We start from the raw sequence: 25,998 nt of genomic DNA, 5'->3' as shown, positions 1-25,998 counted from the left end.
AATCGAGAAACGATACATAATTATAATTTCCTTTCTAATAGACCACAAGTGGTAAAGGTGGACAACTGGCGCCCCTCAGGGGTGTGTACTTAGTCCAGTTCTCTATATTCTCTATACAAATGACTGTCAGAGTCCAGTCACCACCACTCATTACTTTAAATATGCAGACGATACTGCCATTCTTGCATTGCTTAATAAGGACAACGATTCTTTTTTGAACTATCAACGCTCCATAGCTCATTTTAGTACATGGTGTGATGATAACTTTCTCCACCTTAATATCGAAAAGACTAAGGAACTGGTTTTTAGCTCTTCCAAAACACTGACCCATCCTTCCAGTATTACCATTAACAGAGAGATGGTTGGGTGGAGCATTTCAGATATCTGGGCATTACATTGGATAAACATCTCAACTTCAATCAGCACATTCAAGGTATTTACAAGTGCTGTCAACAGAGACTCACAGTTATTCATAAACTTAAATATCTGTCTGTTCAGCCTAGTCTGCTTCTTCTTCTGTATCGAAGTATTATCGAGCCGGTTCTTATGTATGGTGCCATTTGTTTTTTCCATATGCTAACAGTTACCAATAAGAACAAACTCTTGAAGATAACTAATTTAGCGAGAAAAATTATTGGTATTCCCACCCCTAATTTATCAGACTGTGTCATTTCATATACACTCCAGAAGGCACATAAAATTTTAAATGATCCAAACCACCCACTTTATCAATATTTCAACCCCCTTCCTTCTGGCTGCAGGTATAGACTACCCATGTGCAGAAAGGCCAGCTATGGTAGGAGTTTTGTTCCTATGGCTATACGAGCGTTAATCACATCAGCCATTGTGATGCCAGATGCATTTGTTGTATGATGATCCTGATGTTTTTCTTTTTATTCCCTTCTCCCCTCTATGCCTGTGATTGTTTGTGATGGTTTATATGTATGATATAGTTGTGTTGATGTTTTTCTACGCACCCACGGTGGACACAAATTTCCTCTTTGAGGACCAATAAATGATCTACCTATCTATCAAAAAGTTTCACAGGATAGTCCGTATATGTTAACCTAGCTTTTCTAAAACTACTAATAAAAAGCTGTATTATAGAATTTTTGAGAGTACATGTGGCTTCACCAACTGTCAGTTCATTTCCTTATAATATTGTAAAGTCACATTTAAACAAGCATGATTATATAGATTGATATTAGGTTATGGAAAATCATAAAAGCAAACATAATGTTTTGCTCCCCAACATTTTCATTCAAATAAAAATTGACCTTTGGTGTAAGAAACTGGTTGAAGCTGGATGTTTAACAAAGCAGTACGTTTAATGTAATTTGATCACCCTCCCCTACAAACAAAACATCATTTGATAAGGAAAGCAGGGAAGATACATTGTTCTTTGCCACAGGATTTGATTCTGCACGTTGTGTGAGCAAGACACAACTACGAGAAGCCAAACAACCCGATTGTATAATGAAACAGAACTGTAAGATGAAGCATGAATTCACAAGTTTTTTATTTATTTATTTATTTATTTATTTATTTATTCATTCATTCTTCAAAGCATCGTCAATAGGCATGAGACGGTTTAAGGTGGAACAGAAAACGTGAATAAAAACACTGGCAATTAAGAAGCCAATTTCAGACTCGCAAATTAATTATAAAGAGATGGATCACTCAGAAAAAAGGATGCTATACTGTACCATTCCTTGCCATTTGGGTTGGTACATTCAAGTACACATCTGTACCTTTAGTGTGCTTCTTTTACATGGTAATGAACATGTAGTGTACCTTTAATTTTATTAAGGTACAGAATTCGGACCACTTTAATTAGCTTTTATAGTAATCTTTCAACTATGTGCACCTTTCCAGGAAGTGTTACTAAGAGTACTAAAGGTAAAGGTGCTGATGATAATCATTTAGTAAAAGACACATTAAACGTACAAAGATCCTACTGATAATGGGAAAGTCCCCTTTTTTGATGGTGAAGTGTTTAAGACGGTGATGAAAATAAAGCAAGTTTCTGTTTGTGAATAGATGTTTCTGTGGACTCTGCAGTTATTTAGTTGTTTTAAATATAATCAAACTAGCATGGACAAAATTTGTAATTAATAATGTTAAATTGTATTTTCCCCAGAAATGTTAAGTTGTGTTTTTAATCAGTGCAATAAACAGATAATGAGCTGATAACTGCTAAAGCACAATTTTTTGCCATAGTATTGTGTTAGTATTGAACAAGTTGGCATTGGTATCAAAGACAGAATTCTGGTACGGTGACAACACTAATCTTTCATCATCCAGACACTTCACTGCCTTTCATAGTGAAAGTCGATGCTCCAGAGAGTGGCATAGGTGGATGGTTTGCAATGCCATGATAATCCCTCAAAACTTTCTTTCGTATGCTTTCTATTCCAGGAGCTGGATCCCGGACAAAATAAATTCTGATGTAGGAATCTGAGAATGGCTGGCAATCAAACCTGTGTTAGAAGAAACGAGGCGTTAATCCATTCCTGATTCTCACTGATCAATAACTTTAAATATGTGAAGTCAGCAAAAAGACGAAATCCATGTCAAGATTTTCAAGAATCCACTTTTCACAGGGTGATGTTTGTGTGGGTCCTACTGCCCCAGTATAGTGACGGGGACACTATACTGTAAAAACAGCACCGTCTTTCGGATGAGACATTAAACCGAGGTCCTGACTCTCTGTGCTCATTAAAAATCCCAGGACACTTCTCATAAAAGAGTAGGGGTATAACCCCGGTGTCCTGGTGAAATTCCCCCATTAGCCCATATCTATCAAATGTTGGGGCATGGTCATACTTAGGGGGGAGGAGTTTAATCCAAATAGCTGTTTCTCAAGAACCGTAAGACTGATCGTTTGCTGGAATTTGTCAGGGTGCATCTATGTAATGTGTAAGTGGATTCATGATCCCTAATTACTGAAAAAACATGGCCGCCATCAGCTAATCAGGTTTTAGCAGGCATTGACAAGGTTCCCATTAAGCTATCATCATGAAACTTGAATGGTAGTTTAACAATGGGACCCACTAGTTACTAGCAACCCTCAAATTGGCCACGAGGGGCAGTATTCATATTCATTAGGGGTTGGGGTTCAGTTTAAATAGCTTTTTCTAGGGAACCAAAAGTCCAATTGAGCTGAAAATCGGTGTGCTGCATCGACCTGCTCATCTGTACCTGGACTTTTAATCATCATTGAATTACAACAAAAACATGGCCACATTCAACCAATCAGTTTTTGGATCAGTATGTTCAGGTATTTTCTCTTCATGGTTCTATGTATCTTGGCAAGAACTATTTGCGAGGAGTGCTTGGACCCCACAGATCACCAATTGTGGATTATTATATATATATATATAATGTATAATATATAATATGTGGACATTATATATATGTGGACATTATATATATATATATATATATATATATATATATATATATATATATATATATATATATATATATATATATATATGTATGTATGTATTTGTCTGAAACATACACACTTTTTGTTGTGAAGAACATTTCACTTATGTTTAAAAAGGCAGGCTTTTACTTTATATACATATTCATATACATTCATGTGTATACATATACACATGAATAAAATTCCATTGGGATACCCCACCCATATGAAGACTGGTGAGATGCAAGAGTTAATCATAGATACAATGGAAATATGTGTATAATATATGGTATATATAATATATAGATACAATGGAAATATGAAATATGCAACTAATTAATTAATTATGCATTTAATTAATCAGATCCCTTCTGCCACCTTTCTTCGGACGCCAAAACTACCCGGTGTCCATCGTTACCGCTTTTATTTATATCTGACCTTCTTAACATGGTCTTCTTATCCTGGTGACCTTCTTAACATGGTTTCCGGAAGCGTACGGTTATTTACTGGGCATGCGCGCAAACTTCGAAACATAACCGCGAAACTGGTGAGTATGTCAACAGAAACAGCTAATGTAAAATAATGTTCTGAGAGCATTACGAGGTTATATTTACCTGTGACACAGAAAAGCCATGTATTATATATAATGAAAGCGTAAATTAGTTAGATACAAAATGAAATTAATTAGTTAATTACAGTTACTTAGCATTCTGAATATGTTTAGCTAACTTTGTTTATATCAAGCTAGCAAGATTGGGATATAGTTAAACTCGTTATAAAAGCACATACACATTTAAAGATACATTCACTTCACACTAAACAGTCTTTATTACTTATTTACTCGTATATATGAATGTAGGGGGTTTAAAACCATGAAAAGAGAGAGTTTGTAGCTTGCTAACGTTAGGGTCATGTTTAAATGAAGTAGCCATTATAACAGTGAGGGAAAATCTCTTTGGTGTCAGTTTTTTGTACAGGATGAAGCCAGCTCGAGGTTCATCAAGAGCATCAACACAGGGTCCTAAAGGCGCAGGTCGAGATGGGAAAAGAGTACAGCAAGTAATACTGAATCATTACTTCTTATTCTGGCCAAGCTTTATTTCCAGTTTACCTCTGGAAAAAACAACAACAACAATAAAAACCATGACAGAAATTTGAATGGTTTCCATTACAAAAACCACTACAAATCATCAGCTAACCATTAAAACAATTATCATTATTGGTCCTTAATGGTAGGCACCAAGAGAAGGCAGGAAATTACCAGTAGAGACCCACAGGGACCATTACAGTTTCCATTAAAACCAATAATATTCCCATTATGACCATTAAAACATTACAAATTCGATGAGGGTTTCTATTGTTTTGTTTTGTTTTGTTTTTTCTCAGCAGGGAGATAATGTTATGGTGCAAGTAAGGTAACGTACATGTTTTCTGTACTTCAGAGACGATTGCCTCACGGTGAGCGTGCACAAGATAAGTCGAGAAAGAAAGGTGAGTTAATAGTAAGGACACAGCGTTATTCTTCACGACTACTTATTTGCATGAAGGTTGCAGCGATATACCGGTTTCACAGTATACCATGGTTATCATACTGTGTAAATTTGCTACTATCTACTGTATTGGAAAAAAAAACCTCACCTGTTCATGTGCATTTCCTTTACTCCTCGACTGCCTGTCGGACTCATCAACCTGCTTCGTACGTACACACGGCGGAGAAAGTGTCAGTGAAAAGCGAGGCTGATATCACCAATCTCCATCCCTGGCCACAAAAAGAGATTAAAATCCGCAGTGTGGAATTATTTTGGAAAAACGAAAAGGTGGGGAGGGGAAGGTTGTCCTCGAGGATGGATCTTTGCAAGAAATGTGGACGCAAATTGGCTGTTAATGTAGGAAACACCATCAAACGTTCATCCATTCTCGAGAACACCATCCCTCTGTGCAGATCAAGGGATATGTCCCGTTTATAACCTTAATCCATGATGAAGAAAACGTGTGAAAGTTTAAACGTCAATCATAAAATGTGCCATCAAAGTCATTTTCCAGACTCCATCTGAGGGTGTTTCCACGAAACTCTGTTCCCCGAAATTAATGAGTAATGAGTCTTTCTTGGTCACGTATACATTACAGCACAGTGAAATTATTTTCTTCGCATACCCCAGCATGTCAGGAAGTTGGGGTCAGAGCGCAGGGTCAGCTATGATACAGTGCCCCCTGGAGCAGAGAGGGTTAAGGGCCTTGCTCAAGGGCCCAACAGTGGCAGCTTGGTAGTGCTAGGGCTTGAACCCCCGACTTTCCGATCAGTAACTCAGAGCCTTAACCGCCAAGCCAGCACTGCCCTGAAACCAGCACTGAAATGGTTTCAAGTTTCGATTATAATAAAGCACTTGTTCAACCAAAAAAAGATTCTGTTTTCATTTCTTTAAGGGTCATTGTAAATAATAATAATAATAATAATAATGATTGTGTAATACCGTGAAATCGTGATATTTTCTGAGACGGTTATCGTACCGTGAACACAGGACACAAGATGAGTAAAGAAAACCGGTGTTGTGATTCAAGGTGCTGTTCCATCTGAACACAGGGCTCATAGCAAACACACTTGGGTGTGACTAAAAATATAGAAACTTTATACAAATACACTATGTGGACACATCACACATTATCACCAACCATGGCCATTTACTGTACATGGAGTTAGTCCCCGGGGCGGCTGTGGTTCAGGTGGTAGAGCGGGTTGTCCACTAATCGTAGGGTTGGCGGTTCGATTTCTGGCCCACGTGATTCCACATGCCAAAGTGTCCTTGGCAAGACACTGAACCCCAAGTTGCTAGCTAGCGCCTTGCATGTATCTCTGCTACCATTGTTGTGTGAATGGGTGAATGAGAACCAGCGTAAAACGCTTTGTAGAACCATTAAGGGTAAAAAAGACTCTGGGAAGTCTTTCTGTTAGCGTTTGGAGCCTGGGGATTTGTGTTCGTTCTGCTGCAAGAGCATTAGTCAGTCAAAAAAAGCACAAAAATCTCCGCAAAATTGCATCACAAAATTTGAAAAACAGTGCCAGCAAACTCAACAGTCACAAAAAAACTGAAATCCCATCCGGACGGATTAGTGAGATCAGGCAGTGGTGTCGGGTGAGGAGGTCTGGGGTGCAGTCGGTGTTCCAGTTCATCCCAAAGGGGTTCAGAGGGGTTGAGGTCAGGGTTCTGTACAGGACACTCGAGTTCTTCCACTTAAACCTTGGCAAACCATGTCTTCATGGAGGTCGCTTTGTGAACAGGGATGTTGTGATGCCTGAACAGGTTTGGGCTTCTTATTTCCAGTGAAAGGAAATTGTAATTCTGCAGCATACAAAGACATTCTGTACAACTGTGTGCTTCCACGTTGCGGCAAAAGTTTGAGGAATAACCACGAATGAGTGTGATGGTCAGGTGTCCACAAACTTTTGGCCATATAGTGCATATAATGGATTTTGTACCTGTTGTTATGGTTTCCAATTTTTTAAAAGACTTTGAGGACAGCACGTTTTGTACATAAACATTGTACGAGCCAGCAGGAGGTGAAAACAGCCTCGGGGCTTTCGCACAGCTGATGGGGGACATGTGTATGATACGTCCTGGTTCTCTGGCAACATGGTGTTCTGCACAGCGAATTCTACATGTAAACATTTTATAAGGTCCTATTTCTCTGGAAACAGGATGTTGAAGACAATATGGATCGCACAATTGCTGTCTGCAATCTGCTGTTTGAAAGAATTTGGTCCGTGTGCAAACACACCTCCCTCAAACCAACCCAGAAACGATCTCGAGTACGGACTCGAGCAGTTGATTAAACTCGCACGTCTTAAAAAAACTGTGCTGCTGAACACAGCTCGGATGTAGACTTATAACTAATAAAAACACTGCTGTCTGATCGTTCTGTTGCCTGCTTGTTCTTCCCTTCTCTTATTATGACTCAGCACCTGCAGAGCCAAGAAAGGTGAGAGGTCAGGAGAAATGGAAACCATTGGACAAGTCCTCCATCATGTTCCTTGACAACCTGCTGAGTTTGTCAATACTGTGAGCAACCTTTTATTTTGATAACCTTTTATATGACCTTTTATTGAAATAAATTACTAATTTTATGAATTTTCAGTATATGAGTGTCTTTTTTTTTTTTTTTTTTTTTTTTTTAAATATGTCTTTGATAGATCTGTTCTCCCAATTAAAAGAAAAGAAAAAGAGGAAACACAGAAGCACCTTAACTCATTGAAAGACCAGTAAGACACGTACAAAACGATCTACGATCATGTTCTTTCTCTGGTATATTTTGAAGCTGTCATGTCGTTTGAAAAACGAGCCGAAACATTTTCTTATTTCAGGTTCCTGGCTAAATGTTCTCAACTCCCTGTGCCGCCTCAGAAACACGGAAACTTGATGCACGTGTCCCAGCAGTTCCACAGAGAGAACCAGAATGTCAAGCATGGCAACAAAAAAATCGAGGAATTGCAGGTACAAGAGTAAGAAATATTCTATGGAGATTTTTAATGTGATATATATTTTAAATACGAGCTGTAAATAAAAGTAATTCTTATGTCCGTACACTGTGATGCATCTAAATGTCAGCTTTAGAAGCACATGGTGGGGGGGTGGGGTGTATTATATGAAGTGAGCTCATAAAGTCCAGGTTTGTTTTTACACTGTGGATATGGTATGTGGATATGGTGGACAAGGTGGATATGTTCCCGCTATTTCAGATCAAGCTGTGCTAATTGCCTGTTTTGAAGGTGTCTGGGTTTAGCATTGAATTCATTTGTGGTGTCAAAAAGGCATTCTACTAATGAACGTAGACACTGAACGGATGCCTGCACCACTGAGTGGGTCGTCTGTCCATCTGTCCAACATTCTTGTCAGCGCGATATCTCAAAAACGAGCGAAGTCTTTCTCAAAAATCTTTGTAGCTAACAGATGAAGTGTTTATATTTTGGAATTGGAGCGAGGTTACAGCAAAGTCAAATGTCTGAAATAGATTTTCCTCGATAGTTTTCCTCCCTGTTTGAAGAAAATTTGAAGGGTGTTTATGGCATACAAATTAGTAACAAGAAGGGCTAGACTTGTTGGTGGCATGGGCATCCCCGTTGACGCCATTGGCATCGAGTTCGACGTGTTCTTTTAGCTAACTTCCAGTGAATAATGCATTCGGGGGGGGGGCGACATTTTTTTTTCAGACTTCACTCTTCAAATCTTTTAAAGTACATGTTTATACCAGTGCAATATTGCTTGTCGTGATGCAGGACGTGTTTGTCCATAAGCAGCCAAAATTTGAAGGAGTTGTCTGTAACCACAAAATTTTGTGTTAAGATGATACAAGTAAAGTCAGTACAGTATAGTGGTGACTTCGATGTGATAGAGTTTCAACACAGCAAAAATAAGCAATGCGTGAATACGCGCCTCAGATTTCCATTTTCACTTGATTAAAGAGACGAGCCGTGTTAGTGGTTCTAGTACTGGACTTTTACACACACAATTGGCACAAAACATTTACAAATGGTATAGAATGGTATCTCCAAATGATGCAAAATACACTTTTTTTTTTTTTTTTTTTTTAATGAAGAAAACAAATTCATTGGTTTCGCTGGTTGAGATTTCGATAGGTGTCGGTGAATACCGACTTTAATATGGTCATAGTTATGTTCAGAAATGTAGTATGAGGAAAGTTGGATTTTATGGTGCAAAATAACTATTTATAAAAAGTATGATCTGGTAAGTATAACAGAACGATAAAGATTAAAGAAATCAGCAGTGTCCAGTTTCTCTTTATAACATCCCTCAGCGTATTGGGAGGATATCACTGAGCTTTGCGGTCGTGCCACTCGGTGAAACAAAGCCGGTCTGCTATTATACGAAAGACCTGCAATTGTATATTGTCTTGCTGTGATTCTTTCTTTGCAGGCTGAGTACACATTGTCCCCTCCCAGCTGAAGTCTATCTCTTTTAGTAGTGGTTGTTGTGTCCACTACTGTAACTGGGCAGCATCACCTGTTCTCTACCACACGCTGTGGTCGTCTGACCGCTGTGGTCGTCTGACAGCTGCGGACGCTATTGGCTCAGTGGCTCTTTGCAAAGTAGTGGCCTCATTTCTCCATGACCTGCAGGCACATGGCCTCTTGAAATTTTTACTGGGTTAGTAATTTTACTAGGCTGCTTAGCCAACTCTTGCTGAGTGATGAAACTCACCACAGCTACAAAATGTTACAGACAGAAAACCATTTCTTTATTTTGATCCTCAGAAATGTCAACTCACTGCTTGTTGAACAAGGATGGATTGCAAAGTCCACTCATGGTTTTTGACGTAATAGTTGAGTAGAGTATGAGCTTGTAAGTGACGCTCTGTAGAGCGGTGTGGACCATCTCTAATCCATCTGATCTCACCTTTTGTTGGCTCTTTAATGAAGAACGTTTAAGACAAGCAAGAGCGCTTTCCAGAATGCGACTGATTTTTCATTGGTAAATGTTGAGGTTATGTGTCTTGCCAATTCTAGGAATGTCTAAGGACAAACAGCTTATAACCACACAAAATCATGATGTTCTCTGTGAAACTTATGATCTCAATGACTTTGACTGTGGCATGGTTGTTAGTGCCAGATGAAGAATAGTCATACAGTGCTGTGAAAAAGTATTTTTCTTCTGTTTTATTATCTCTCGTACTAAATTGTTTTAGAAATTAAAACAAAATCTAATATAAAACAAAGGCAACCTGAGTAAACATAAAATACAGTTTTTAAATGATAATGTTATTTATTGAAGCAAAAAAGTTATCCAATACCAACTGGTGCTGTGTGAAAATGTATTTGCCCCTGTCGTTACTAATTCCCCAAATCTATGAAGCTGCATTCACAATGGGGTTCAGCTGGACTAGACACAACCAGGACTGATTACTGTAAACCCTGTTCAATCACATCAACACTTAAACAGAACTTTTACAACAGCATGAAGTTGGTTAAAAGGTCTTACTCAGTAAGACACTCTGCCAAAATGGACCACGCAAAATCGTGTTGTCCTCTGTGAAATATGATCTCAATGACTTTGACTGTGGCATGGTTGTTGGTGCCAGATGAGCTTACACAGAGTGGTGGGGGGGGACGACGACATCCCATGAGTAGCAGTTCTGTGGGAGAAAATGCTTTGTTGTTAAGAGAGGTCAGCAGAGAATGGTCATTGTGGTAGCTTAAATAACTACTTTTTGCAACCGTGGTGAGCAGAAAAGCATCTCAGAACCTTGAGGCGGATGGGCTGCGACAGCAGAAGAACACATTGGGTTCCACTGCTGTCAGCCAAGAGCAGGAATCAGAGGCTACAGTGGACTCTGGCTCACTAGTTCACTGAGTTAGTTCACTTCATAGAATACCACCCTGCTGTTCACTGTGAATTGGACATAATGGTTCCTGACTAATTGCACAAGCTGTAATTGTAGTTTGGGTTGTGATCTCGCTGTGCTGAGTCTGTGATGTGTGGTTTTGTTTTAAGGAGAGCAGCCAGGCGGTGGTTAGCCAACTGGAGAAGCTGCAGGTAAAGATGGACCGTTTGGAGCATGAGTGCAGGATCATGAGGAACAAACTGGAGGAAGAAGAGTTAAATGCACAGAAGGTATGTACTAAAGGCTAAGGCACAACAGTAAAAGCATTTTTACTGCATGATCCTGGATTTACGTATTCTGATATTTACCTAGATCTTATTCAAGTGCCTTAGCTGGTGCACTGTTCATGTCTGCTCTAAAATTCACTGAGGAACTGATAAGACCGAAAGTATAGAAGCATCTAAAGTCTGCGCTAATGAAAGGAATCCGCTTTCTTGTTGCTCTGATGAGTAATTATTATACATAATAAATAGGAATATAAATTTTTTATAAACTAGAATTTCCTCTAGAGTTGTGATTCGTCGTTAAACACAAGGCATTAGGTTAAAAAGCTTTAGCCAAATATTACGTTACATGTTTTCAGATTTAGAGTTTGCGCTTCACACTGTGATTTCCCTGCACAGGGTCAATGTTATCAATGTTCATTTAACAAATAATGTTGATTGCACTTTTCTTAGGATATGTTGCATGAAAACACATCATGTAATGAATGTCAATCTTTTGTAAATCCGATATCAAGCATGAGTAAATTCTTTAAAACGTTTAATCTTGGGGGAACCTTCTTTGTAAAAATGAAAAACAAAACCTACAATATATTTTTCCTGTCAGAGAGGGTTTCATATAGAACCCCTTTAAATATCGAAATAACTCTCAATGACAGTTGTAGGCAAACTGTATATTTGTTGCCGTTATGGTTCAAATCATAGGCAAGTTATTTATTTGATAAACATATGGCAAATTTACAGCAGAAATGTCCGATAAAAATGAAACTGGAAAAAAAAAAACCATATGGCAAATGTCTTGATCTTTTCATAATTTGACTGCAGTTAGCAATATTTTGAACCATAATCCAACGAGTAGCTAATTGATGCATGACATGCCATGACATGCCTTAATCACAAACCTTAGCTAAAGGAGATGCCTCTAATACTTTGTAATGGGTTTGGAGCCTTCCAGACGTGTTGAAGACTATGATTTGGCAGGTTTTTAAACTGTGTTTTGACTCCGATAGGGATGTCGTTGTCTCCTTTGGTGAAACATGGTCATACGGTGCTGTGAAAAAGTATTTGATCTCTTCTGTTTTTGTGTCTCTCTCATACTAAACTGTTTTGGAAATTAAAACAAAATCGAAGATAAAAACAAAGGCAACCTGAGTAAACACAAAATACAGTTTTTAAATGATAATGTTATTTATTGAAGCAAAAAAGTTGTCCAATACCAACTGGGCCTGTGTGAAAATGTATTTGCCCCCATAGTTACTAATTTCCTAAATCTACGAAACTGCATTCACAATGGGGTTCAGCTGGACTAGACACCTACACTTAAATACAACTTTTTCAACCACAGGAAGTTGGTTAAAAGGCCTTACCCAGTAACACAAGAGCACAGCAGTGACTCTACGAGCAAGTCACAAAAGAGTCAAGAACAACATCAAAGGACCTACGGGCCTCTCTTGCATCAATAAAGGTCACTGTTCATGACTGTTTGGTTTCAGTTATTGCTGCAAAGGTGGCAGATTTTAAGTTTAAGGGGGCAATTAATTTTTCACATGGGTGATAGGTGTTGGAAAGCAATTTTTTTTGTTTCAATAAATAAATTAAAACCGTATTGTGTGTTTACTCAGGTTGCCTTTGTTTTACGTTGTATTTCGTTTGAAGATGTATTAGTATTTACCATGACACATATACACAGAAAACGGCAGAAATCAGCGAATACTTTTTCACAGCACTGTAGTCATGAAATAAAAAGCTGCTGCAGATCTTAGAGCTATTCTGACGAGCGCTGAATCACCAAGAAACGTTTTCTGTTGTAGTTTGAAAGGCTTGCTTGAATCCTGAAAAAACACCTCCTAGTTCCAGTTTACTTCTCGTTAAGAGTTATAACAGTGAAGTAGGGCTGCAACTAACGGTTATTTTGATAATCTATTAATCTGTCGATTATTTCTTCAATTGATCGATTACTTGGATTAAAAGGCTTGTTTTTATTTTCTTTATTCTTTCGAAAGAATATTTAAAAATTATTTCACATTCTGCCCGATGTTCTCCTTCAAACATTGTGCCAATTAAAGGCTATGAAAAAGGTATTAAATGTATCTATGTGGGTTGTGCTATACATTGTGCAAAGGATTAAAAAATAATATTAACATTATATTTTGAAACCAAAAAAACCCAACTGATTTTCCACAAGCTTTAAAACAGAAGTTAAATCACTATTAAAAGTGCTAAAAAAAAGAAAAAAAGAAAAAGAAGCACAAACTAAGTGTTAACTTGTAAGAGGTTGAATGTTCTAGAGTAAATCGCACATTCACTCGTCTGAACACGTTCCTTTATTCTGTAAATGTAAACTTCTTACATTTATATACGATTACATGTTATAACCCCATTACAGTTACTACTCTCATAAAAACACAATTACTTTTGTTTCTGAATATAGCATCAAACAACATGTTTGATCAGAATGAATATTTTCGTCCGAGTTATTGCGCTTCCTTTCTATCGCGTGCTGTTTGATTGATGTTCACGCGTGGACTCGCACTCATTCAGTGAAGTTTAACGGAGACTCACTCGCTCTCAGGACGAGGCTTCATGTGAAATGGAAATACTGGTGTGAATTTCTAACATTTACAGATAAGGATATAAAGGTAAAAATGTCATTTCTGTGCTGAAGAAAACACATCTGGAACACATTAAACAGCACACGCGTCTGTCACAGCACCCGACCCGACAAGCCACGTTAATACACTTACGAGTTTGTTTGAAGCGTTTAATATAAAACATTCTCATGTTTTGGACCACCCGGATCGTGCACGTTTCCCCCAGCAGCAGCTCACTCTGTGACCTCCGCTGTTTTTCACGTGTTTTATTCATAGAAATGTGTTTTCCACCGTCGTGAAGTGACGTCACTGACGGGGGTTGTTCAGAGACGTCACAAACCCGACTAATCCATAATCGAATTCGTTGTCGATTATTTTAATGATCGATTTTATGGATTAGTTGTTGCAGCCCTACAATGAAGCACATATTACATGATGGATGTCATGACCATGGATCGTTTCAGTAGTTACTCATATTGGTGTAACATGTTTCACACAAATTTCTCTCCATAGTTTATTCAGCTGACTGAGCAAGCTGTTCTGCGCCTTCCTGCTTTACCACTTTATCCTGAAGATGAGCCCACATTACAGGTAAGGAGCCATAATTCCCAATAATTAAAGCCTGCTGTGCATGAGCTGTCTGTGCTTTTAGTTCAGATGCCACACACTGTAGTTTTCTGCGTTCCTCTCTAATGTGTAATGTGTTTTAATGATCTGGATATTGTCTTTCTGCAAATAACCAATGCTGAGCCACATATTTTTGGGGGGAGGTTTTTTTTCTTTTTTTTTTTTGCTTGGGTGCCAAAGATAGTTGTCAGTGTGACACATCTTTCAACACTTCTTCAGAGATTGTAAAAACCACATCAAGTCGGTTGTGCTGACCAATCATAAAAGAGGGGGCTTCCTGTTTTCACACAAGACGCACACATAATAGCCTAGTTTTAAAGACCAGAAAGCCTGGAATAACCAGAACATTCTAACAAATAATTAATGTTTTCATTTTTATGCCGGTGTACTAATTGCACAGAATAAATACATTGTTGCACTGCAGGATCCCAGTGACCAAGCTCTCTGAATAATGATGTATCTGTTTATGAATGATCTAATGATTTCTTTTCTGAATATAAGATTCTATACTACCGTTACTGCCTGCTGCAGAGTAGTCCATCGACTGTACAACCAGGTCAGTAAGTATTTGGACAGTGACACAATTTCTGTCATTTTGCCTCTGTACACCACCTCAGTGGATTTGAAATGAAGCCAGCTTTAATTCGAGGGGTTTAACAAAAATATTGCATCAACCGTATAGGCATTACAGACGTTTTTATAGTCCGTCCATTTTCACAGGCTCAAAAGTAATTGGACAATTGACTCATGAGCAGTTTCATGGACAGGTGTGGCCCGTTCCCTCGTTATTTCCTCACAAATTAATGAGAACAAAGCCTGGAGTTGATTCCAAGCATTGAATTTGCATTTGGTAGCTGATCACGGAAACTCTCAATATGTGATCCAAAGAGGTGTCAATGTAAGTGAAGGAGGGCGTCATTAGGCTGAAAAAACTAAACAGACCTATCAGAGAGATAGCAGAAACTTTAGTAGTGGCCAAATCAACAATTTGGTAGATTGTTAAAAAAAAGAAACGCACTGGAACACTAAAAGGCCTGTAAGGCCATGGAAGACAACTAAAGTGGATGATCACAGAATTCTTTCCTTGTTGAAGAAAAATCCCTTTACAACATCTACCCAAGTTAAGAACACTCTGGAGGAGGAAGGCGTATCATTGTCAAAGTCTACACTCAAGAGACACCTTCATGATTGTAAATACAGAGGGTGTACCTCAATATGCAAACCACTGATAACACTCAAAAACCGAAAGGCCAGATTAGACTTTACTAGAAAACCTCTACAGAAAAGCCTGACCAGTTCTCGAACAGGATTCGTCAGACAGATAACACCAACTTTAACTTGTACCAGAATGATGGGAAGAGAAGTGTAATAAGGAAGGAAAGGATTGCTCATCATCCAAAGCATACCACATCATCTGTCATACATATGGAGGAAGTGTTGTGACATGGGCATGCACGGCTGCCAGTGGAGCTGGGTCACTGGTGTTTATTGATGATGTGACTGCCGATAGAAGAAGCAGGATGAATTTTGACATGTATAAGTCTATATTTTCTTCTCTGATTTAGCCAAATCTGTAAAAAAAACAAATGGCTGTAATTCTTAAACAGTTAATGCAATATTTTTGTTAAACCCTTTGAATGAAAGCTGAACGTCTACACTTCAATCACATATAGATTGCTTCGTTTCTAATCCATTGTGGTGGTGTACAGAGGCAAAATAACAGAAATTGTGTCACTGTCCATATACTTATGGAAATGACTGCATGTGCATAATACAGACAGTTAAAATGTGGAAACATACGAAACGATCTCAAACGACTAGAAGAAACGGCTCTTTTAACGTGCTGTAGTTTCTTGTCAAATATGGATGAGACAAGATTTTATCCTCTTCAGTCAAACAGATGTTATCTGTAAAATATTACCACTAGTAATATTAATAAATATCAACAGTAATACCATTTACATTGCCTTCATTGCCAAACATCTTGATGTGTAAACAATGTTTCACACACATTTTCCATTGATGAATAGCAGTCAACATTTGGTTGGGGTTTTTTTTTCCAAGAAAAAGCACTTCAAGGAAGAACACTTCAGTGTTGTAACATTGTGTGTGCAGTACATTATGTGGTCAACTAAGCATTTAGACTTTTAGGGACCGCAATATGAAGGTTCCCCTTCTCGTAATAGGATCAAGATGAACATTGAGTCTCTTTTCTGGTTATACTTGAGTATCAATACTGCACAAACACTTCTGTGCAACTTGTTCTTTCAACACCTGTTCAGTCATAACCACGTCTGGTGGCTTTTAACATCGTAGAACCACAGCTGTCTGGTATTGATTTAGAGATCAGTGTGTTCTGTTTGATGTTTCATCTGTTGGTCCGGCCTGTTTAAGAAAATCCTCCTCATAACAAAATTAATGGACGATATTAGTAGTGTTTACCGGCTACTGCGTTTTATTGTTAGCTGTTACTGCAGCTATCTTACTGGTGCTAATACACTATATGGCCAAAAGTTTGTGGACATCTGACCAACACATCATTTTGTGCTTGTTGAACATCCCAATCCAGATTTAGTCCCCCTTTTCTGTTCTAATAACCTCCACTCTTCTCTGAAGGCTTTCCGCTAGATTTTGCAGCATCCCTATGGGGATTTGCCCATTCAGCCCACAAGCGAGCCTGGGGTGCAGTCAGTGTTCCAGTTCATCCCAAAGGTGTTCAGTGGGGTTGAGGTCAGGGCTTTGTGCAGGACACTCAAGTTCTCCCACTCCAACCTCGGCAAACCGTGTCTTCATGGACCTCGCTTTGTGCACAGGGGCATCGTCATGCTGGAACATGCTTGGGAAATTGTAATGCATGCAAAGACGTTCTACACAATTATGTTTAGAAACCTTTGGCCATTTAGTGTATGTTTAAGTTAGCATTAGCTTGACGGTTGGTTGTGAGGTTTTGAACGATTTTCATCATTCGGAGAAGCTGTGTGCCCGGGCAGGACAAACTACGATCACACACTCCAATAAATGTTAAGATATTTCATTTATAGGCAGTGTTATGGAATCTGCTATAGGAGCCCACAGAAGCCGTGAATCACTGGACTTCTACGGGCGGTGCACAGGGGGCTTCTGACTAGATTCTCATGCACGTTCTCTGCACTGTCCAAATGTGGTTGTTAATTGAACAAAATGCCTGATATTGCAGTGAGTTATTTAACAATTAGATTCTCTAAAATGTTGAATTTCACCCTGAGTGATGAATAATATAATAATACAATTATATAGAAATATTTAACTGCCACGATTTAATGATGTTTCAGGGGAGCCCGGGTTTCCCATGTAGTCGTAACCTCACCGCCGATATATACAGTATATGCACAACACAAAAAACGGGGGTGCTTGAATCATTTTGGAACCGATTGACGAAAACTTTTTCATCTCCATATCTCTTGTAGTCTACACAGTAAATTTTTTTTTTAGAGATTGTTGAAGTGATCTCAGGCACCTACAAGAAACTGCCCTTGTAAGAGATTATCTTATATTATAAAAGGTTATCTATGACATTTAGATGACACCTTATTTTCTAGAATTAATCTAAAGGTTCTTGTTTCCGCTTCAGTTGGTTACATTTGGTTTGCTGTAGGATTGGATGATGATGATACATTACTGTTGCTCAACATCTGGATTAATTTATCTGCTTAAGCTTTTGCTGGCATTTTGGACATCAGAAGTGAAGATTAAGGTGTTGGACATGACTTACAACAAAAACACTCCACAAAAAAGTGCCTATAACATAATATTAAAAGTTGTTGCAGGAGCTCCAAAAGTTGCGTCTTACTCCATCAATCGCTCAGCCGGAAGTCCCCGCTTAAGCTAAGTAGTGAAGAATCTCGTCTGTTTGAGATGTTTGTCAATGAAGTTGCCAAACAAAGAAATATTATTGGTGCGTATAAAACGTTTTTCACATAATATCATTTGAGTGGAAGCCTGCCAAAAGTTACATAAACCAAGTACACCAGGCAGTATTTCCTTTATCGTATGTTGCAGAAACCAAGGTCTTACTGCAGCTCTTTCAAAATAAAGAACTTCTGCATTATACCCTGTTCAACATACTCTTGTAATAATAAAACAGCATTGAGACTTTTAAAAACTGCAGGGTAAGGTCTTTTTGCACAACCACTGTCTTCTTGTGAAATGTGCTGAGCAGCTCATGAGACAATATTGTAATTTTGCGACTGTTGCCTAACATCTGATTTGGTCCATTAGGAGAAGATCATGAAAGTAGCGCCCGATCCCAAAGCTGTCATGAAGGCTCTTCAGAAAAGGAAGGTAACCAGGAATGCAAAAGTTTTTTTGGAGTTGGCACATAAGCAGATGGATCACCTGTGACTCACCCTGTAACTCCAGACAATTGGATCAGCGATGTCTAATTTCTTTTCTTTCTTTTTTTTAATGAGCAGAAATTCTAACTGTTTTCTGACTTAAAAGATTGGCGACTCAGTTATAAAACGCTATCCTTGCTTATTGTTTATTATTGTTAATCATTATACATTTGCAAGGCATTTATTTGTTTGACTAGTATGGTTTAACTAAGCATGTGTTTTGCTCTGTTTGGTTAATAATGGTTCTCAGATGTGCGTCAAGGAAGTTAAAAATGATTCTTAACGATTGGATCGTTTCACTGAAATAAATTATGCTAAACATATTTTCACAGTATTGTGCAAGTTGTTTCAGTATTTTAATGAAATTTATGACATCACAACAGAAGTATATCCTTTTAATAATGAAACACTTTAAAATAGTCTTAACATAACATAACCTAACATTGCGAGATTTAGGCCTCGCCAGATCTCATCCTAAAGAGGCTGACGCAGCGGTACTTTGGTACTTTAGTCCTTCAGTCTTTCCAGATCGCTCACCTCCTCATCTGTACACTCTGCTCAAACAAAGGTTCCAAAGCTTCATCGATCATCTAGTACCATTGTCCTTGATCAAAGCTATTCATGATATCTCATAGATATGTCCACTAGTTTTACACTGGATTTCTTTGATGAATGTCACTGAAAAATGTTGAGCAAGAAAAGAAGTGAGTGCTGCTGTTTTTTTGTTTTTTCCCCACAAGCTAAAATGAGTTATATAACTGTATGCCTTCTCTTCAGTAGATGTGCAGTTTGAGTTAACGTTTCTTTTAAGAATAAATTCAATGAATAATTAATAATCATCACTGAACAGTGACTCTCAGGATTGAAGAGAGTGGAGGAAATCTTAATAGTTCACCATTTGGTCCGTATCTGCTTTCTGGTATGGAATGATATGAACTTAATATTTGAGGCCCATATCCTGTCTCTTACATCCTCAGATGTTCAGATAGACTGCTTGTCAGGCACTTGTTTCACTTGTTTAGTTTTGACCACAGCTTCCTCAAGAGAGCAAGCGAGTTTTGTAATATCCATCGTCGAAGTTATTACTAAAATGTCCTCAGATCTGCGAGTCTTTTCTCCGCAAGGACTTCCTGCGCAGGGATTCGGACACATCCTCGTTAAAGACCCGCGCGATTGTTGAGAGCAGTGAGGCACGGAGAGTGCGGCTCAGTCCGCGAGCAGCGAATACGTACAAAATTGGGTTGAGCGCGCTCTTGAGGTACACCAGATACAATGCCACGTATATGCCCCCTTCTGCTCCTGCTTGAAGGTTGACTAAACTAGGCCGTACAGTAGCCAGTGCTTTGAGGAAGCGGCAGGTGAAGTACGGCACCCAACAAGTAAGAAACAGGATCATGGTTAAGAAGAGGATCCGGTAGAGGCGGGTCAGTCTCTGTGCTGTGTAAATAGTTCCAGTAGGGGAACTAGGTGTGGAGGCAGGTGCACTGGACACTGATGACCCACTCTCGGCCCTTTTTGCGGTAATAATAATAGCCAGATTGCAGGATATGAAAATTACCAAAGGAAGCAGGAAACCTGCCACCGACTCCACCACAAGCAGCATCGTTCGTCCAGTGTCGTTAACATTTTCTTTGCACTGGGTCCTATTTTTAACATCTTTGAGTCCAGCAGCTGTAATGTAAGGCACAGAGAGGGCAGAAGCCAATGCCCATAGCAAGATGCAGACAAGTGGCACCACCCAGCGTGGGCGTCTCATTCGAGCCCAGACAGGCTGTAATATGCACAAGCACCGTTCCAGGGCAATGGCACTCAGCAAAAAGGCCCCTGCATATAATCCTAGGCAGCGCAGGACCATAACCAACTGGCACACTGCCTTCTCAAAGGGCCAGCTAGAGTTGTTCGCTAGATAGCCTAGCATGACAGGTATGCGCAAAATTAACATTAGGTCAGCCAGAGCCAGGTTCACGACGTATATCCGGAAGCTTCCAGCACCCTGTGTTTCACCTCCTGTGGATCCACTCCTTAGCCTCCTGCGCAATCCCAGCACCCAAACTACCAGGCCATTCAGCGTTACACCCACCAAGAAGATCAGCATGGTCAATACCATCTGCAGCACCCGCAACGCGTCCATTGGATTTCTGTGGAGAGATGGTAGTGAAACATTTGTCATTGCATTTAAACATTTTAACTTCTCTAAAATGGTGATCAGGATATATTTGCTGTCTGTAGTTGCACATTCAGAGATGCCAGTTACTTCCTTTACCTATACCTGAGTATGACTAATCCCATACTCATGATTGGAACATTGCCAGATGGCAGTGTAACAGTCTCTCTTTGTTAACAGATCATTAGGGATTATAATGCTTTTAAAACAATGGCGTATTATAACTCTCTCGTATGCCCTATTCCTTCCTGAAGACTTTATCTCCAACCTTAATCATGCCCACCTGACCATCTAATCATTGCCTGAAGAACTTCTTGGTAAATTGGAACCAGTGTTAGATTTTGGTTGGAGATGAAACCTGCAGAAGATAGATCAAGGATAGAAGTGGGTTGGTAACCACTGCTCTGTGCTATGCTCATGCACAACATGGTATCTTGCCTGACGCACAATCTTCTATGCAGCAGGTCAACTACCATAAGGTATAAATAATACCAGTGCAGAACGATTTTTAATGAAGAATGGGGGAGAAGCTGTGGTAATTCAACAGGGATCACTGAGACCTTTCCAATACTACATACAGTAAAGACCATAATTATTGGCATCCTTCAAATGGATTAAAAAAAAAAGAAAGAAAATAAATTATCGCCACTACTGTGTGTGAATGCTTTATTTAAATTGAATTATTCTTGTTAGTGTTAAATTTACTGCTTATTGTTAAATATCTCTAACATAATGGCAGTTTGGCAACAATTTAGTTCTGGTCAAAGGCAACAACTGGGGAGCCAGGGACTAAACAATTTAATCACTTCATTTAGTTTAAAGAGTGTCAATAATTTCACCACAGAAAATGCTAAAAAAAAAAAAAAAAAATTGAAAGAGCTGTTCAAGAATGAGGTTATGTTAATATCCTCATTCTCCAATTTTAAAGAGAAGTTTGAATCAATAAGACATGTTAAGACATAAGATATTTAAATCTTGACAAACCTTTATTTCTGAAGATGTTCCAGAAAGTGTCAAAAAAGATGTATTGGAATGAGCACAAGTTTATTATTATTGTCGAAGCCCATCCGGTCTACACTATAAACAGCAGTTATACTGGCAGTGTCTTAGTGTTTTCCTGGTCAAACATGCAATTCTTTTTTACGCTTATTGTAATGTAATAGAGCTTGATTTTTAAGATTACACTTAAAGATCAGTTCTACATTGGCATTCCTGTGTGTGTGTGTGTGTGTGTGTGTGTGTGCGCTCAAAGGAATGCTAACCCATTCCACCTCAGGCTAGAACAAGTTCCAGTGAAAAGGACCAGCTATTGAGAGCCTGTCTACACCCATCCATTCATGATAAAAGAACACACCTTAACACATTACATAGACTTCCACTTTCTCCGAGCTCACCTTGGGAACATTTTCCTGAGTTTTTAAATAAAATATGGTTCGACTTCTAAGGATAATCATGTCACAATCCTATGTAATGCTTACCTGTAATTGCAGCAGTCTGCCTGCGGACAGCGATGAGCCAAAGGTAGGAGAGAATACTCCACACTATATTTGGGAAGGAAGCAAGAACTGGTATTTGAAACAAGTAGGGAGGAGTGTTCTCTTTTATGATCAACGAAATCAGTAGAGGCGGGTTAAAGAAAGTCTTCATGCACACGTATGCATGTTGCTTCCTCTAAATATTGCAACAATCTGATTGCAACACAGATGCTGATAGACATAAGGTGCTGGGCATGAATGTGTTGGGGTTTACTGTGTGTTCAAACTCCTACTCCATTTGTTCCTTGGTGGTTTCATTTATTACACAGTGTTTATATTCTAATGCTGCTTTGAGGAAATAGTGGTTGCTCTAGAACACAATTGCAGTAAGACTCACTGCATGGATATTAACCTTTCCTGCAATACATGGCCCATTTCCTCTCTGAGGCATGCTACACTTTAAGAGGAAAAGAAGTGTTATACGATACCTTTCAGGTTAAACACTGTCACTTGTGTGGTATGGATTTTGTACCATTAATACAATGCTTTCCAGACTGATTGGCACCATTCATATAAATAAGTCTGAATGATTATTTTATTCAAACGTTATACACCATAATTCAAGTTTTACACTCAAACCATAACAAAAATGCGATTTTTTTTATTTATTTTTTTTAAATAGTATTTTCTTTCAAAGATATAGTGTTTGTGCTCATATTTGACACCCCTAAGGAAAATTTTAAATAAACGAAAACATTATGGAAAAAAGGTTATTTTTGATTTGCTCTCATTCTCCCAGAATTCTGTTATTGCCTTTAACCATGACCTGTTTACCTGGGGTTTAAATACATGCACGTAACCGTGACCTGTTTACCTGGGGTTTAAATACATGCATGGAACCGTGACCTGTTTACCTGGGGTTTAAATACATGCACGGAACCGTGACCTGTTTACCTGGGGTTTAAATACATGACCTGTTTACCTGGGGTTTAAATACATGCACGGAACCGTGACCTGTTTACCTGGGGTTTAAATACATGCATGGAACCGTGACCTGTTTACCTGGGGTTTAAATACATGCACGGAACCGTGACCTGTTTACCTGGGGTTTAAATACATGACCTGTTTACCTGGGGTTTAAATACATGCACGTAACCGTGACCTGTTTACCTGGGGTTTAAATACATGCATGTAACCGTGACCTGTTTACCTGGGGTTTAAATACATGCACGTAACCGTGACCTGTTTACCTGGGGTTTAAATACATGCACGTAACCGTGACCTGTTTACCTGGGGTTTAAATACATGCATGGAACCGTGACCTGTTTACCTGGGGTTTAAATACATGCACGTAACCGTGACCTGTTTACCTGGGGTTTAAATACATGCATGGAACCGTGACCTGTTTACCTGGGGTTTAAATACATGCACGGAACCGTGACCTGTTTACCTGGGGTTTAAATACATGACCTGTTTACCTGGGGTTTAAATACATGCATGTAACCGTGACCTGTTTACCTGGGGTTTAAATACATGCATGTAACCGTGACCTGTTTACCTGGGGTTTAAATACATGCATGTAACCGTGACCTGTTTACCTGGGGTTTAAATACATGCATGGAACCGTGACCTGTTTACCTGGGGTTTAAATACATGCATGTAACCGTGACCTGTTTACCTGGGGTTTAAATACATGCATGTAACCGTGACCTGTTTACCTGGGGTTTAAATACATGCATGGAACCGTGACCTGTTTACCTGGGGTTTAAATACATGCACGGAACCGTGACCTGTTTACCTGGGGTTTAAATACATGACCTGTTTACCTGGGGTTTAAATACATGCATGTAACCGTGACCTGTTTACCTGGGGTTTAAATACATGCATGTAACCGTGACCTGTTTACCTGGGGTTTAAATACATGCATGTAACCGTGACCTGTTTACCTGGGGTTTAAATACATGCATGTAACCGTGACCTGTTTACCTGGGGTTTAAATACATGCACGTAACCGTGACCTGTTTACCTGGGGTTTAAATACATGCACGTAACCGTGACCTGTTTACCTGGGGTTTAAATACATGCACGTAACCGTGACCTGTTTACCTGGGGTTTAAATACATGCACGTAACCGTGACCTGTTTACCTGGGGTTTAAATACATGCACGTAACCGTGACCTGTTTACCTGGGGTTTAAATACATGCACGTAACCGTGACCTGTTTACCTGGGGTTTAAATACATGCACGTAACCGTGACCTGTTTACCTGGGGTTTAAATACATGCACGTAACCGTGACCTGTTTACCTGGGGTTTAAATACATGCACGGAACCGTGACCTGTTTACCTGGGGTTTAAATACATGCACGGAACCGTGACCTGTTTACCTGGGGTTTAAATACATGACCTGTTTACCTGGGGTTTAAATACATGCATGTAACCGTGACCTGTTTACCTGGGGTTTAAATACATGCATGTAACCGTGACCTGTTTACCTGGGGTTTAAATACATGCATGTAACCGTGACCTGTTTACCTGGGGTTTAAATACATGCATGGAACCGTGACCTGTTTACCTGGGGTTTAAATACATGCATGGAACCGTGACCTGTTTACCTGGGGTTTAAATACATGCATGGAACCGTGACCTGTTTACCTGGGGTTTAAATACATGCATGGAACCGTGACCTGTTTACCTGGGGTTTAAATACATGCATGTAACCGTGACCTGTTTACCTGGGGTTTAAATACATGCACGTAACCGTGACCTGTTTACCTGGGGTTTAAATACATGCACGTAACCGTGACCTGTTTACCTGGGGTTTAAATACATGCACGTAACCGTGACCTGTTTACCTGGGGTTTAAATACATGCACGTAACCGTGACCTGTTTACCTGGGGTTTAAATACATGCACGTAACCGTGACCTGTTTACCTGGGGTTTAAATACATGCACGTAACCGTGACCTGTTTACCTGGGGTTTAAATACATGCACGTAACCGTGACCTGTTTACCTGGGGTTTAAATACATGCACGTAACCGTGACCTGTTTACCTGGGGTTTAAATACATGCACGTAACCGTGACCTGTTTACCTGGGGTTTAAATACATGCACGTAACCGTGACCTGTTTACCTGGGGTTTAAATACATGCACATAACCGTGACCTGTTTACCTGGGGTTTAAATACATGCACATAACCGTGACCTGTTTACCTGGGGTTTAAATACACACATGCATGTAAAATCTCGTTCTATCTGCACTAATCAGGTAATATGTATAAAAATACATAAGTGGTTCTGCACAATTAAGGCCTTTAGCAAAATATTTCACGTTCTCTGAAATTTGGTAGAAATTGGACCCATGAGCACAGTGTCCCACATTACAGTAAGGAAGATGTTAAAGTATGGGAGAAATTTCAGTTAAATTCAAATCTATTCAATTCTATTCAACTTTATTGTTATTATAGCAGTGCAGCATAATGAAAAGCTCCTTCACTGCTCTGTCTAGCGAGATAAATGTTGTGAACACAATATTGTAAATACTAGTGCAGGACAGTGCCAAACAGTGCCGGTCAATACACTCTACAATACTGGGCAGTAAGCCAGTCCACTGTGGGATAGAAGTATGGGTGTATTTAGAAAATATACTGTATTATATGCTGGCGCTGTTCTGTGAAAAGATCCTAAAGTTCACGCTTTTAGAATGACGCCGTGTAATTCATCT

At 39.2% G+C, this 25,998-nt stretch overlaps 2 protein-coding genes across 3 annotated transcripts; one reads left to right on the top strand and one right to left on the bottom strand.

The window, feature by feature from the left end:
- The first annotated feature begins 3,966 nt into the window (after positions 1 to 3,966).
- cenpq (centromere protein Q) lies at positions 3,967 to 18,957 on the top strand. Of its 2 annotated transcripts, XM_053615642.1 has the most exons (10): positions 3,967 to 3,977; positions 4,396 to 4,489; positions 4,873 to 4,921; positions 7,386 to 7,485; positions 7,617 to 7,685; positions 7,788 to 7,917; positions 10,933 to 11,052; positions 14,148 to 14,225; positions 14,793 to 14,817; positions 18,519 to 18,957. In XM_053615642.1, exons 2-10 carry the CDS (start codon positions 4,409 to 4,411, stop codon positions 18,620 to 18,622), a joined length of 756 nt encoding a protein of 251 aa, XP_053471617.1. In that variant the 5' UTR covers positions 3,967 to 3,977; positions 4,396 to 4,408; the 3' UTR covers positions 18,623 to 18,957. The 2 variants fall into 2 exon arrangements, with proteins under 2 accessions (XP_053471617.1, XP_053471618.1); XM_053615643.1 differs by lacking the exons at positions 3,967 to 3,977; positions 14,793 to 14,817 and having other exon boundaries at positions 3,990 to 4,489.
- Positions 18,958 to 18,968: 11 nt separating this feature from the next.
- LOC128602092 (C3a anaphylatoxin chemotactic receptor) lies at positions 18,969 to 22,917 on the bottom strand. The gene is made up of 2 exons (XM_053615641.1): positions 22,277 to 22,917; positions 18,969 to 20,772 (listed from the first exon to the last, which is right to left on the bottom strand). The coding sequence occupies exon 2, from the start codon at positions 20,763 to 20,765 to the stop codon at positions 19,731 to 19,733; it is 1,035 nt and encodes a 344-aa protein (XP_053471616.1). The 5' UTR covers positions 20,766 to 20,772; positions 22,277 to 22,917; the 3' UTR covers positions 18,969 to 19,730.
- Between the last annotated feature and the right edge of the window lie 3,081 nt (positions 22,918 to 25,998).

Source organism: Ictalurus furcatus, chromosome 26 (genome assembly GCF_023375685.1).
Source record: "Ictalurus furcatus strain D&B chromosome 26, Billie_1.0, whole genome shotgun sequence".
Lineage (NCBI taxonomy): Eukaryota > Metazoa > Chordata > Actinopteri > Siluriformes > Ictaluridae > Ictalurus > Ictalurus furcatus.
This window is presented reverse-complemented; position numbering and strand designations above follow the sequence as displayed.